The sequence below is a fragment of the Festucalex cinctus genome, chromosome 15 (genome assembly GCF_051991245.1).
Source record: "Festucalex cinctus isolate MCC-2025b chromosome 15, RoL_Fcin_1.0, whole genome shotgun sequence".
NCBI lineage: Eukaryota > Metazoa > Chordata > Actinopteri > Syngnathiformes > Syngnathidae > Festucalex > Festucalex cinctus.
Window position 1 is genome coordinate 11,956,610 of NC_135425.1, and position 16,223 is coordinate 11,972,832.

The 16,223-nt window shown below is 39.7% G+C and overlaps 1 protein-coding gene across 4 annotated transcripts; it reads left to right on the forward strand.

The window, feature by feature from the left end:
• The first annotated feature begins 337 nt into the window (after positions 1-337).
• Positions 338-16,002, forward strand: LOC144002085 (ARF GTPase-activating protein GIT2-like). 4 transcript variants are annotated; one of them, XM_077496955.1, is made up of 20 exons: positions 338-611; positions 1,568-1,701; positions 1,787-1,911; positions 2,520-2,625; positions 2,771-2,857; positions 2,949-3,079; positions 3,262-3,356; positions 3,423-3,468; positions 3,734-3,785; positions 3,863-3,935; positions 5,980-6,077; positions 6,148-6,259; positions 7,356-7,507; positions 7,599-7,751; positions 8,283-8,492; positions 8,661-8,750; positions 10,347-10,423; positions 10,906-11,064; positions 12,607-12,670; positions 13,100-16,002. In XM_077496955.1, the coding sequence occupies exons 1-20, from the start codon at positions 560-562 to the stop codon at positions 13,301-13,303; spliced, it is 2,220 nt and encodes a 739-aa protein (XP_077353081.1). In that variant the 5' UTR covers positions 338-559; the 3' UTR covers positions 13,304-16,002. The 4 variants fall into 4 exon arrangements, with proteins under 4 accessions (XP_077353081.1, XP_077353082.1, XP_077353085.1 ...); XM_077496956.1 differs by having other exon boundaries at positions 10,909-11,064; XM_077496959.1 differs by lacking the exon at positions 8,661-8,750 and having other exon boundaries at positions 10,909-11,064.
• The last annotated feature ends 221 nt before the right edge of the window (positions 16,003-16,223 follow it).

Sequence of the window (16,223 nt, forward strand, 5' to 3'; positions counted from 1 at the left end):
GTTGACAGCATTGTTTTGGACTTTCTTGGCCAAACAGAGCCAGTGCAAGATGGTGATGTTAAAAATGTGACTTCAGAATATGGGTTCCCCATTTTGTCGGTCAAAATCTATCTCAAATAATATTTTCCCACTTGAAATGAATGGAAATTGTATAATGAGTATTTTAATGAGTAAAATAGATTTAGAGCTTGAGAAATTTGAGATGTGGAATGACTGACTCTATAACACATGAAATACTAATTATAATATAATTTACACATTTAATTAATTATCAACCGAATTATCCGTGGTGCGGTTCGAATAATTGGCAATAAGTGGATGTCCAAGACGCGAGAACGGAAGTGACCGAGGAAGCGAACAAGGAGGCACCCGAGAGAGAAGCGGAACGGGTCCGTCCCATCTTTGTTCAACAGTAGGCAGGGCAGATGGGCACAGAGAGCGAGAGAGTTGTTGCTTTTGTTTCTGCCATCGATTAGTAACCGCTGCTCGGCTGGCGCACTAACTATCGCGCAGTCTTCTTCAGTTTTGTTTGTAGCCGAAAATAAGCGTCTGTGAGGGGATGTCAAAGCGAGTACGAAGCAAAGAGGTCTGCGCCGACTGCAGCGCTCCGGGTATGTCAAACAAGCTAACTGCTTAGCCGTCGTGCTAACTTGCTAACCTCGACCGCAACATCACAAATACACCGTGCAATGTATTGTGTATTACAATCTTGATATTAAAGATCACTTAGATTATTTACTACCTGTATTGTCTTACACTTATGCGTTTGTGTGCGAGATGTTACGAACTTTTCTGCTTCTCGCGATATTTTGTTTATTCGTGAATGTTTATCGGTTACCAATGTTGTGGAATCGTCAACTGTAGATTAGCTGCTGAGGACCAATGGGAACGTTTGTTGCTAACAGACCACTGAGGCGGTATAATGTTTATGATGAGATTTAAGAGGGATGAGTAAAGCAACTTTCTCTATATATATCCTAATTATCTATCATATCCATCCATCCATCCATCCATGTAACGACCTAATCTGTTTTATTTGTGACTCCACATCATCTGTTTCCATGTCAACCGTCATTGTATACAAGTATGCGTTTTTGCACCGGCAACCTAATCCGAATTTGTCCATTCAGGGCAACTTGACGCGTTGTACCCTGTCCTGAATCAGCACTAAAGTAATTACAACAAATATTTGTATTAAAAACAACAACAACAACAAACAATTTCAGTTGTTTGTTTTTCCATTTGCACAAGTAATCAAGTATCCTACTGAAAATGAAAGAAAATAAAACACAACTATAAATACAAATACATTTCAGTTTTAAAATAACATTTACGTTTTTTTTAAACAAAGATATGGTAAAGGTGGGTTGTGTCAATTTAACTGCATGTACTACGTGTTTATGATTGTGTACATTCATATGTTGTTGATGCTTTATGATCATCTGTTTTTGCCATCTTGTGTTATCTACATGCAGTTACAAATCGCAGCCGAGCTAAGTTCCTCTCCACCACGAATGGTGGGCGTTCACTAACGTCACTTGCAAACCTCTCAATGTGTGCTTTACAGAGCCTCGCTGGGCCTCAGTCAACCGAGGCGTGCTGATCTGCGATGAATGCTGCAGCATCCATCGAGGTCTGGGACGACACAGCTCCCAAGTCCGACATCTGACCCACTCGGTGTGGCCCCCCTCCCAGTTTCAGGTGACCCTGGTGCTACCGACCCTCCCACTGCTGTAGTTGTTGACCAATCCTGCACATTAATGTCACGTTTAATTGCTCGTCTTAGATGGTGCAGACACTTTACGGCAATGGAGCCAATTCCATATGGGAGCACAGCCTTCTCGACCCCTCATCGTCTTCCTCCTCCTCAACTAGCGGCAAGCGTAAAGCCAACCCTCAAGACCGTGTTCAGTAAGTGTCTACATGTTAATATTATTCGCTAGCAATTAACTCATTCACTCCCAGCCGTTTTCACAGAAGCAATCCGCTCCGGGCTGTTTTACTGAATTTTGACTGATTTTGCATGGCCCACAGAATATTGTGTTCAATTGCTATAAGAGCAGGGATCCTACCAAAAGAAAGATTAAAGTGTCTTCTTTCATCAGAAAAAACCCCGTTTCTGTTTCCGTTTTGCAGCAATTAGCATTAGAAGAGAGTTAAGTTTCATCAGTTTTCCCAAATCTATTTAAAATTGTAAGTAATTGAGCTTTTTTTTTCTAGATGGCCCTGGTTGATCTCTTTTGCTCTGCTGCCACCTGCTGGCCGTTGTGTAATAACTACCATTTCTGCAACCGTTCTTTGCAGTTGAGAGGCTGCATCAAAGCCTTCTGTATGCTCTAGCATAAAAAAAAACGTATAAATACGTCATTGGGACACTTGAAACATAAAAAAAACAAAACGTATTTACACGTTATTGGGAGCAAATGAGTTAAATGGGCCACAATGTCTATTAGAGAGGAGGCATTTTAATCTTTCCTCAATACTACATGACAGAATCAAACCAAATCTGTTGTGTCTAGTCCCAATAAGACGGAGTTCATCAAGGCCAAATACCAGATGTTGGCGTACGTCCATCGCATGCCTTGTCGGGAGGACGACAGCGTGACCGCCAAAGACCTTAGTAAGGTAAGTATTAACAATCATGTATGTAAACATGACCATATTATTTGAAATGCACATCGAAATAGAGTAAAAGAATTGGATATTGGCATTACATGGGAATTGGTGAGTGCAGTGTAAATCCAAGCCAAACTCTGTTCTCTGTGTGCAGCAACTGCATTCCAGCGTTCGGACGGGGAACCTTGAGACCTGCTTGAGACTTTTATCCCTGGGAGCGCAGGCCAACTTCTTCCACCCGGTGAGTGCAACTTCCCAGACTATTGTTGGTGTAGTTTCCTGTTCAGGTGATATCATGTTGCTAATAATACGCTCCCCCCATGGGGTCGCAGGAGAAAGGAAACACGCCGTTGCACATAGCAGCAAAAGCGGGACAATTGTTACAAGCCGAACTGTTAGCTGTGTACGGCGCTGATCCCGGAGCTCTCGACTCCAGTGGGAAGACTCCTATTGACTACGCCAGGTAAAGCCGGGCCAACGTGTGTCGTTTGCAGTCTTAAGAGGACCAAAAACCAGATGTGTGCAGTATGCGTCGAATTATCCTTAAACTTTCTGACAACAAAATCTGTTTATGCATCCCGAACTTGTACTTAAGAATTTTTTTTTCTACTTGAAGTTTCCTTACATGTTTCAAACTTATTGCAGACAAGCCGGGCATCAGGAGCTGGCCGAGCGCCTGGTGGAGATCCAATACGAACTCACTGACCGCTTAACGTTTTACCTTTGTGGACGAAGACCAGGTAATGATGAGCGGCATCGGCCTTGTGACTGACAGATTGATATTGATTTTGATGTTGTTGTTTCAGATCACAGATTTGGGCAACACTTCGTCATCCCTCAAATGGCAGACAGGTACATCTGCTTTTCATATTGCGCTCTGGAGAAAACAAACAAAAAGAAACCAAAAAAGTGCATGTCAATACTTATGGTATAATTTTGCAGGGGTCTCTTAAAGCAGAGATCCATGCTTTGTTTTTAAATGAGTAGATATAGTAGTTAATACAAATACTTTTTCCAACACTGCCTTCTTTTGACGGCTACAGCAATAAGTAAGTATCTGGCATGTTTTTGTTACTGTATGAACTTTTATTTTAAACCTTTTTTCATTTTTTTTAAGCAGTCTAGATTTGTCCGAATTTGCAAAAGCTGCCAAGAAGAAGCTCCAGTCTGTAAGGCCTCCTGCTTTGTAACATATTTTCAATCCCATATTATTGTTTAACTATATTTTCCCCCTGTATTGTTCCAGCTAAGTAACCATCAGTTTGAAGAGCTTGCTATGGATGTTTACGACGAGGTGGACCGACGGGAAACGGACGCGGGTATAATGCAGCAAAAAACACAGTCCATGGACTTTAATGCAACATAAAAGTTCTACTCTGAAAGAGGAAATTAACAAAAGCACGAAAGCGCAATGTCACCGTGACTTAGTTCTTCCCGGTGTCATTGCAAATGTCTGAGTGACAACACCGTGACCTCGAATGCAGCACGGCTGCTAATGGATCCAGCGCGCCCCTCCCACTTCATAGTCTGAATTTGGCTCCCTCTTGCTTAATCCTCATTTGGCCAAATGAAATTCCAGCTGAATTGTTTGTCAGTGGAGCAGAGAATAGGGAGAAATCTCATTTGGTTGGCTACCGTCACTGCACACTTTGATTGCAATTTGTTGTAATTTGTAGCCAGATATGCGATGCCCTTTTATTGGTGTTTGAAGAAGGTCAGCCATTATGTTCATTGGGGTAGCGAGCCGGGCTGCACAATATATCGATATGGCGATATTGGCCCATGCAATATGCATATCGTAAAAACATGGAACCTAAAAAAAAAAAAAAAAAAAAAAAAAAAAGATTAGTCTCTTCTTTCATCAGGAAAAAAAGTATATTTGTACCTGTTTCTGTTTGGCATCAATTAGCATTAGAATATAACTAAGCTTCATCAATATTCACATTCCTGGTGAAAACAATGATAAAAAGAGCTTGTTGCGCCATGCATGGCCCTGGCTGATCGCTTATACTCTGCAGCCACCTGCTGGCCGTTTTAATAACTACCGTTGCTTTAAGCCACCTCTTCATGTCTGAAACTGCATCAAAGCCTTCTGCATGCTCTTGCATAAAGACAAAAAAAACGAAAAAAAAACGTGAAAACATGTTTTTTAGGAGGGAAGGACAAATTATTTAAAAATGTTTTGGGATTGAATGAGTTAAATATCGCAATAATATCGGTATCGCTATATTCATCAAATATATCACGTTTTTCCAATATCGTGCAGCCCTCGTAGCGAGTGAGTTTGTGACTTTTGTCAAAAGGTGGGGTGCACACATAAAAGGTCTTCCCATTTATTATTTAAAAAAAAAAATCAAAATTAACAATATAAACTTACATATAGGTTTGATTTCATAGGTTAGGCTTACGCTAAAATAAAGGCAAAGGAACCAATGTAAAGACAGTTTATCTACTTGGATTACAGTTAACTGACATACTTGTTAACAGTTTGACTTGCATCCCTTTAAGCACTCGATATGACAACTTCACAAAATTATTTTCAACAAGTGTAAACGTAAGTCAAAGTACAATCACAATGCTAACAAATATGTCCAGGTCATGATTGTAAATGAGAATTAGTTCTCAAATATTTTTACCTGGTAAAAAGGTTAATTTAAATGAATGAATGAATAAGTAAATAAATAAATCTGTGGCATTATCACTTCAACTTTTTATCTTTCATAAAACAGTGACATGTAAAACTTATCTAGGCGCTATATAAGTAAAATAAATACACAACATATATATAAAAAAATGAAAATAAAGCATATCAACTGACCAAAATGAAGCCGTTTTCTCAAACTGCGGCCTTTGCAATTTGAAAATTGCATTCCACTACATAACAATATTGATTTGAATTTGAGACTACACGCATATATTGTATTATTTTGTATTGTACTACAAACACCATAATGCCATGATGCCAAGTTTTACAATACAGTCATATATAGACTTTTTAAAATTTTTAAATAGAAAAAAAAAGGATAAAGGAAAGAAAGTACAGATTAATGACCAAAAATCTAAACCTAACTAACAAAGCCATCTTCTATCAGATACTTCCCAGCTCCAATGAAAATCAGAAACATAAAGTAGACTCCTACTGTATATAATTTAAACATTTGTACATTCCTATTTGAACAAATGTTCAAATGAAAAATGAATAATGTTTTTTTTCCCATAAACAAACAAACCAAAAAAAAACAAACAAACCCCAAAACAACAGTAATACAAAGACAACAAACAGACATTCAGGACTGGGCAGCTCACAAAAGCTTTACTTCTGTAGTATGTGTACTTATATTTGTCTGTTGTCATGTTTTCTAGTGTGTTTGGCCACTCAGAACCACAGCACGCTGGTAACAGACACCACGGTGGTGCCTTTCCTGCCAGTCAACCCAGAGTACTCCTCCACCAGAAACCAAGCAAGTTTTTTTTTGGTAACCGTATATCGGTGTGTACGGTTTTCATTTAATTCGTGAATTCCTCACTCAGGGTCGTCAGAAGTTGGCGAGGTTTAGCGCCCATGAATTTGCCACCTTGGTCATCGACATTCTGACAGACGCCAAACGGCGACAGTGGGGAAACTCCTGTGAAAGTCCCAAAGGTGCGAAAATTCATCTATACCAGTGGTGTCCAAACTACGGCCCGGGGGCCATTTGCGTCCATTTTTCAGTGGCCCGCGACATATGCTAAAAATGGCATTAGACTTAGTTCAAATAAAATAAACAAAACAAAATGTTTGGAGATGGTCAAAGTAAGAAGGGAGGGTGTCAAAAAAATACAGGTGCTATTAAAGGTTATTTTAGTTAACTAAAACTAATGAAAAAACTAAAATTAAAAAAACAATATTGTTACCTAAATAAAATAAAAACGAAAATGCTTGTCAGAAAACAAACTGAAACTACATTTTATGTTTACAAATTAACTAAAATTAACTATAATTATTAATAATATAATAATTATATAATATAATAATTAACAAACATGTCCTTCGTTTTAGTCTTTTGGTAATTAATTTAATGCATGAGCCTTTGGGGATGATTTTAAATGTGATTTTTAGTAGATTTATTTTGATATAAACGGGAATAATGACGTTTGAAATTATGTCACACAGAAGTGACGTCATCTTAGCAGCAGCCAATAGAAAAGCACCTTCAGATGACATTGCGCCAATGGTGTTTTTTTAAATATTGTGCACAAGTAATACACATAAAAAAAAACAAAAAAAAAACTAGTACTGAAACTAACAAACTAAGCATTTTTTAGAGAACTAAATAAAAACTAACAGAACCACCCTCAAAACTAATAAAAACTAACTAAAATGAAAAATTCCAAAACTATAACCCCACTGCCATATTACACATAAATTGGTTTATATACTGTAGCATTTTTCTAAATATGCAAAAGCACAAGTAAATTATTTGTACAATTTTTAGGACTAAACACAATTTCTCTTCATAACATTATGTGGCCCTCGCGTCCTTCTGATTTTTTGTATGTGGCCCTCAAATGAAAAAGTTTGGACACCCATGATCTATACCTTCATTCATTTTTTGGAGGGCTTGGGAGTATTACTTGGGAGATTATCAGGCTTTTGTTTGATTGTGAGAAGGCAAAATTGAAATCGTGATCAAATTTGGATTAATTGCGCAGCCCTACTAGAACAACACAATGAACTTCACTCCTTTAAATATCGACAGAAAATGTGGAGCTGATCCTGCAAGGCGTAAACAGTCGCCACAGCAGCGACAGCCAAGATAACGACCAGCCCGACTATGACAGCGTGGCCTCGGATGAGGATCCCATCCAAGAGGCAACCCGCGGGGACAACGGCACTGACGGAAGGACCAAGGTTTGGCTAGGCACTAGTGCTGAGCAGGCTCACTATCGAATAATTTTAGAATTGATTAATTGACTAATTGGATTCCTTTGACATGCACCAGAGCTCCGAGTCATCCGACCTGTCGGACGGCCCCATCACGGTGCGGGAGTTCATGGACGTGAAGAGCGCCCTCACCGCCTCGGAAGCCAAAATCCAGCAGCTTCTCAAAGTAAACTGTCACCTGAGCGAAGAGCTGCGAGCCATGCAGGGCAAGGTTAGTCAAGACCTGAAACCTGGACCGGATTATTTGATGTAATCCTTACTTGTAAGTCAACCACTGTATCTCAAAATAACCCAGTGCTTCTCAAATAGTGGGGCGGGCCCCCTTGACGAAGCTTCGCGCCCCCCTAGCGCGAGGCTTCGTCAAGGGGGGCGCATTTGACCTCGGGGAACATGCTTTTTTAATTTTATTTTTTTATTTTTTTTTTTTTACTGTCTTAGAATAAAGTGCAATTGCACCTCCACTACATTAGGGGGCAGTGGCGCTCTCGTTGGCAGTGTGCGCAGGGAGCGTTCGCCCGGTGGTGTAGGGGTTTTGTTTGCACTGAGCATGCGCGCTTTGCACACAGCACAGAGTACGAGTATGAAGTGTAGCAGACCCTCAAGTGACACACCTTCTTCCGAGGGGGGGGGCATGACACAAAATAATTGAGAAGCACTGAAATAGCCTGAAATGCTTTTTCCTTGAGGTTTGGCTGCAATTTCCTCCATTATTAATGCCCCCTTCTGTCCCACTTCTCCCCAGCTGAACTCCCTGCAAACGGAGAACACGACGCTGCGGTGGCAGGGCCCCGCAGCGCAGCAGCAGGTCCAGGGCCCCGCGGGCCGACGGCAGGCACGCGGCGGGCGCGCCATGTCCATGTACGAGACGGGCTCCGCCCCCAGACAGTGCCCCCACCGCGACGACACCGCTCGGCGGGAGGACGGTGTCATCTTACAGCCCTTCCCGACCAACGTAAGCGCCACCGGGGCATTGCAGCTCATGCTCGACTCTTGACGCGACTCGGTATAAATGCTTGGCTTGGAGCTGGTGGTGTTTTTTTTTTTTTTTGTTTGTTTTTGTTTTTGTGATCATTCATTCATTTCATTGGAGTTGGCTCAACTTGGTGTGACCCTTTTCTAGATGGGGAGGGGTCCTTTGGGAACAGCCGCTTCCTCCCTGCCATCCTTCCCCTCTTCCCTGTCCTGGTCGCGGGATGAGAGATCTCGAAGGGTTAAGTACTTGGAGGGCTCCACGAAAAAGCAGCCCCCGCCCTCGCTAGTCGCCTCTCACCTGACGTTCGTCTCTTTAAAAGCAGCTTGGCTTGCCTTGCTGGCCGCACCCTCGCTTTTGACTTGTGCTGAAAAGGGGAAATTAAAAAAAATGACAATATGTGCTATGCAGCCCCACTAGTCTAAATATGGTATTTTGTTGGTTAATATTGCGTTAGTGGAATATGAGTTAAGTAGCAAAATCCAGCCGCTTTTATCCATCTCAGTAGGGCTGCTCGATTATGGAAAAAATAATAAACACTATTATTTTGGCAATAATTAAAATCAGTTATTCAAATGATTATTTTTTGGTACAAAACAAGAAAATGTTTAAGCATTTAAAAATATTAAAGACCAATAAAAATAAATAGAAACACTATAATTATGTAATTTCAATTTGGACCAAACAAAATTTATAATAATCTATTTTTATAATAATAATATAAATATATATAGATAGATAGATAGATTTATTTATTTCTGTTGGCAAAAACTTGAAGTTGGAGTGCAGCTTGTGCACTTTGCAGAAGGATGGTCATTTATTTTTTGGTACAAAATAAGAAACTGTGTACACGTTTAAAAATATTAAGACCAATTAAAAAAAAATGGAAACCATATAAATATGTAATTTCATTTTGGACTAAGCAGTATTTATAATAAAATATATTTATAATAATATGTATTTATGTTGGCAAAAACAAAAAAGCTGCAACATGTGCACTGTACTGTAGGACAATTATTTTTTTTTTGGTACAAAACAAGAAAATGTTAAAACAAAAAATATTAAGACTAATGAAATTCTTTGAAACACTAATTATGCAAGTGTGTTTCGGATGGAACAAAATTGATTAAATTAGTTATTTTAAAATCTAAAAAGGTGCAAATTTATAAATGTAAACAACTTAAAAATTAGTGTTAATAATCCCTTTTTTATGATTATGCTTATTTTTGTAATTGTGGAATGTAATAATTGAAATTTTGATTGAATTTGGATCAATTGCACATCCCTACATCTCAGGGGACGGCCATTTTGCCACTTGTCTTTTGAAAATGACATCATAGTTACTCAGGGCTCGGGCAACGGCCAACCACAGCTCACCTTTTTTTCTGAAGCTGAGTTGTGATTGGCCGTTATCTGAGACCTGAGCAACTGTGATGTAATCTTCAGTCGACAACAAGTAGCAAAATGGCCGCCCCCTGAGATGGATAAAAACGGCTGGATTTTGCTTCATAACTCATATTCCACAAATGTAATATTAATCAGAATATCATATTTACACTGGTGAGGTCATATATAGCATATTAGTGTTAAGAAATGTTTCAAGTTGACTTTCCCTTGAAGCAGAGCTGCTTAAATACAGACGCAGGGTCCAAATGTCCTTGAAAGAAAGTTGAAATGTGCTTCTTGGCTCTCGATAAAAACATTCACTATTCTTGCCAGCATTTGTTTGCATCGACTAATTGCATCCCTTCGCTTGTCCTTTTTGCATCCAATGCATGATTGTGTGGTTTTGTGTGCACATTTGGATGGGATGGTAATTGTCTGATGTCCCCACAGGGCTGCAGTTTGGAGGCACACAGCGCCATGCTCAACTGTGATACTGCAACCAGCCACTCGGAGGCAGAGGATACAGGGTAAGAAATCTCTTCGGTCAAACTGGCGCTTTATAACTGGATTGAGAATGCAAAAATGAGTGATCATCTTTAATATGTAGATAAAAAAAATAACCATCCATCCATTTTCTATAGCTCTCTTCCTCATTAGAGTAGTGGATAGGCTAACTGGAGTCCTTCCAGTTAGCTGGGTACACCCAGGATTGGTCGCCACTCAATTGCATATCATCACATTCACACCTATGGGCAATTTAGAGTCTTCAGTCATGCCTATGTTGGAGGAAAATTTGAAAAAAAAAGCAGATTCAAAACTGAGAGGAAGGCATGCTAACCAATATTGTTATGGCTCTCATGTTCTTATTCTCTTAATACTTGATCGCAGAATTGAATTGCCTCAAAATATTTTTCTCGAAAATGTTTGAATTCTGAAACTTTTTAAAGTGTCTTCAATTAGATGATGTGAAGCTCCTCTCTCTCTCTCCCTCCATTTTGTGCGCTTTCAGCAGCCCCTTAGCGGCCTCCGAGGCGGCGGAGGGCGAGACGGAGGGCGAGGAAGAATCGGCCGCCCTTCCGTGCACGGAGGACGTCATCTGTAAGACAGAGCAGATCACCAAGAACATTCAGGAGCTTCTGAGGGCCGCCCAGGAAACCAAACACGAAAGGTATGTCATCCTTCAGTTGTGTGTTTTGTTTTTGTTTTGTTTTTTTTTTTTACTAAACAATCATCAAATGAATCGAAAAATAGTTTGATAACTAATTAATGGTTTCTATACAGACCTTATTTATTTTAAAATTGTCCAAATCGTTGGAATTTCAGTCTTCAAGATTTCTGTAGTTATCCATGGAAGTAGACTGATTAGTTTTGGTGTTTTTTGTTTTTTTTAAATAAGTCTATCGTACATCTTAGTTATTTCTAGGTCATCAGTTTGTCATGTTTGACCTGAGGGCGTAGGACAAGGCTGGGCCTCATTCATAAGGTCTTTCACAACTGAGCAGCTAATGCGACTAATGAGAAGCAGCCATATTCTTTGGCAAACATCTAATGATTTTTTTATTTAATATCACAGTCTCGCTAATTGTGACGTTGAGCATAACAATAGCCAATCGGGAAGTGACCTGAAGCTGACTTTGTTCAGAAAACTTTACATTGCACCCTTTGTGCTCGCCACCATTTGCCTTCGTTTTCACGCTTGGGCCTTCTCCAAATGCTTATTCAATTGTACGTATTTGCAGCCAGTTAGCATAAGTAGAAAAAAACGTATGCAAGAGTCATGACAGATAAAATGAGGCCATCGGCGTGACATCTCGGTCTTCTCTGGCCTGCGTGTGAATCGGCTCCTTTGTTTGGGCTTGATGCTACACTCACTACACATGTTGCAGCAGTGTGAAAATTCACTTTACCCAATGGGGAATAAAACAGGATAATAGATTGGGAATTAAAGAAAAATAAATACATTTTTAAAAAGATACAAATTTGATGCAAATAAATGATGATACAGATGTATAAATACATTTAAAATATAAACATTATTTCTTCACATTACTGTAATATACTTGTACACTTGTTTTTTATCCATCCATCCATCCATTTTCTTAACCGCTTGCTCCTCACAAGAGTCGCGGGGGGGTGCTGGAGCCTATCCCAGACGGCTTCGGGCAGTAGGTGGGGTAACCCTGAACTGGTTGCCAGCCAATCGCAGACTTTTTTATACATGTTCAAAATAAAAATTTAAAGATTTATATAAGAAATAAATATGCTAATAAGAATACACAAAAATGCAATAAAATAACATATAATGCATGAATAAATATATAAAATTTAAATGCCATGTAAGTGTATGCTAATAACCTTATAAAAACAAAGCATAAAATGTCAATATAAGAATAAGTACAAACTGAATAAATAAAAAATATAAAGTAGCTAAATAATATTAAAGGTGGGGTCTTCCGTTTTCACTCAGGAAAATGCACTATATAAATACAGGATGTATACCCATGAACTCCTCAATCTACACCTCTGGGCTTATGTTAATGTGTGGTGGTGATTTTTTCCTAATATATACTCATTTACTAAATAACAGAAAATAAGCCCAGTACCATACCAGTAGTCCTGCAACAGGGCAATTCATACTTGTATGTATTTATACAATGAATGACACGGTTATATCACTGACCATGCATATGTATTTGTGTCTGCCTGGAAGCTTCCTACCATGTTCAGAGAAGATCTGTATAGCTGTGAAGGAGATGGCCGCTCTGTTTCCCAAGGTAACACAACACCCCAGCCTGCAACAATAGCATGTGTTTACTAAACAACACCGCACAATGTGCACACATGCAGACTCTTGCTTTTTGCGTTAATGCTTTTACTGGATAGTTTACATTCACAAAACGAACATTGTTTCCAACTAATTTTCAGGGCATGTAGCTAAAAGCAGGTCTTTTTTTTTATTTATTTTTTTATAATTAGAAGAGAAAATAATCTCTCGGAAAAATGCATGAGTTGCTGCATTTGACAAAAAAAAAAAAGAAGGTTGCCGCTATGTGCGTTTTGTGGAAAAAGTTACTACTTAGGTTAGTCTGAAAAGTGGCTAACTTGGCACTTTTGATTCTACATCACTGACAATGAGGTTACTCATGGCCGTTGCCATAGCGACCGCCTCGTCTGTCTCTCATCTCATCTGTCTTCCCTGGCAGAGGCCGTCCTCGGAGACTGTTCGCGGCTCGCTGTCCCTGCTCACCTCCAGCGCCGGCCGGCTGCACGGCGAGTGCCGCGGGCCGTGCCCCCCCGCCGCCGCCGACGTCCAGCTGGTCACGCAGCAGGTCATCCAGTGCGCCTACGACATTGCCAAAGCCGCCAAGCAGCTGGTCACCGTGACCACCAAAGAGAACAACAACTAGCCAGAACCCCCCACAAAGCAAAGCCATCCCCAAATGATCACTTCACGTCCTCGAGAATTTCATTTCTTTAGCTTGGAAAATTGAACCGTTTTTCCTCATTACCTTGATGGCGAACACAATGACGTGTCAAGACCAGGGGTTCACAAAATTTTAGGTTCAGGGGAGAACAACTGCAATCAAATCGAAGTACCTTGTGCGCCATTGGAATTGAAGAGTTGCTTATTTTTGAGAGAGAGAATTCATAATGTTAGAAAGAATAGAATTTTCTTTCGGGGGAGGGAATGAGAATAAATTGACAGTATGAAAGTTAAGAAAATAAAATAGCGTTTTTTTTTTTTTAACAAGAAAACAGTGTAATATATGTAATAGTCTAACTTAAGCAAGGGAAGAACACGTTTTATCAAGTGAATTTCAAAACTACAACTTTATTCTCTTAATATAGTACTTTTTTACTTTTCGAAAGACACCTTCATTCTAAAAAAATAAATAAATAAAGACTATTCTTGGAAAAAATATACTTTTTAATTCTTGAAAAATTGTGATTTTTTTACTGTGGTAATAATTACAATAATTATAATAATTATAAAACAAAAAAATCACACAGGGATAATTGATGTAATCCCCCTGTATGTACTTTTTTTTTTTTTTTTAATAATACTACCATAATCATCAATGCCAAATTGTTTTGCTGACCCCAGTTTGAGAACCCCTGGTTTTAGATGGAGGAGAATGTTACCTCACAACTGCAACAGCTAGTGATTAGCATTCCACTGATAGAAATAGCATTATTACATGGATTTGTGGCTGCAAAGCAGCCATGGCAACTCTGGTAAACCCTCGCTATTAATGGGGGATAAAGGCCGAGCCCGGCTTCGAATAGTAAAGCGTGAGAAGCTGACAACCCTGAAAAACATTTGTATATTTATGTTAAACCTTTAAACCATGAATATATCCATCCATTTTCTTGACCGCTTATTCCTCACAAGGGTCGCGGGGGCTGCTGGCGCCTATCTCAGCTGGCTCTGGGCAGTAGGCGGGGGACACCCTGGACTGGTTGCCAACCAATCGCAGGGCACACAGAGACAAACAACCATCCACACTCACACGCACACCTAGGGACAATTCGGAGCGCCCAATTAACCTGCCATGCATGTCTTTGGAATGTGGGAGGAGACCGGAGTACCCGGAGAAGACCCACGCGGGCACGGGGAGAACATGCAAACTCCACCCAGGAAGGTCCGAGCCTGGACTCGAACCGGAGACCTCAGAACTGGGAAGCGGACGTGCTAACCACTCGACTACCGTGCCGCCCATGAATATATCACAAACTATAATCCCAAAACACTTCAATAACGATAAAAATTATTAGATTTTTAAAAATGCACCGGAATTGCGCCTATATAACGCACTCGCCATTTGTTAGCTTGAGCTTTTTGCAATTGCTTCTAAGCAGAGCAAAAATATGTGATGAAGAGAAGACTGTAACTTCTGCGAACAACCCAGGATAAATTTAGCTCCTCCCTGACATGCAAAAATCTTAAACGAGATGATCAGTTCTGCACGCTTACCAAAGACCAGTTACTGCTTGTCTATTCGACTTCGGTACCATTTTACAGAACGAGTCGGGAATAGCTCAATTTTTCATCAAATAGCCGAGGGGAGGTTCCACGGGGTGAATTTGTGAATAGCGAGTAGTCTGGTCTTACTGTATCTAACATCAGTGTTTTTGGTACAGCCATACTTCCGAACGAGCGTGTGTATTTGAATGTGTGTGTGTGTGGAGATGTCCTCAGCGGCTCATGTGAAATCCATTTCCAGAACATTAATATGCAAATGGTGCAGAACTTCCAAAGTGGACACCATATGTGGCTGCAATAGATAACTGAACAAAGCTACATCATTTGTAGTAAATAGTTTTCAGACCGGTTAAGTGAAATTGTATCATTAACTTGTATATGTAATTGACATTTACTGGTTTTGTTTCACTTTTTATCATGTGCTGTCAATAGTACTCTTCTGTGGTGGCGCCACAATATTAGATAAACAAAATTTGGTTGAATTGCATCACTTTGGTTCGACTTTGGAGGTTCTGCTGTGTATAAAAATGTACGTATCAATGTAATTATCAGATTTAATCCAAATGCTTTTGTTGTATTTATGAACGTGCGTGTCATACCTCTTGAGAAAAACACCAGTGCTTATTTTTGTAAGATTGTTTTTGTTTTTTGTTTTTTACGTATGAGGTCAGCTTTTGTAGGTGTAAACACCACATGTCATCTTAAAGGAGACATATTACCAGTATATAGTTTTTTTTTTTCTTTTTTCTTTTTTGTCGAATAATCGATCGACTACTTGTATATTAATATTCACACCTCTAGTTTCCATAATATGTCTCTGACATGCTTTTGTCAAATTACTTTCAAGAATTATTGGACACCCATTAATTTTAAAGCCTGCTTTGCTCAGACACTTTTTGAATCAGGATGGATGATAAATGATGTATTTAGTTGTATAATTTTCACACTTGATGGGTGGGCAAGCAGTCCAGAGGTACAACTGTTTGTATGCAGTCCATGCAACTAGTGTCAATGCTCTGTAATATGTCCCCTTTAAGTTTTCTGAAATGTCTTCAGCGTAATTGTTTGGAGCCCGAGTTTGGGAAACTTGGATCCAAGTAAATATACCCTCCAATCACCTCTGATCTAACATGTCACTTGCAGTCCCGAATGCCAATGGTGGAAAAAGTAACAGAATACCTCGGCCACACAGAGCCCAGTGAAGTCGGTCTAAGTTACAGTTGTTGCTTAAGTGTCCGAAAGGCAGAGATGGGTTTGAGGGGGGGGGGGGGGGGGGGCAAAGATGCCATTCAATGTCATCTTGCTTTGTTTACGCACTGTAATACAAAGAAAACGGCAGCCTA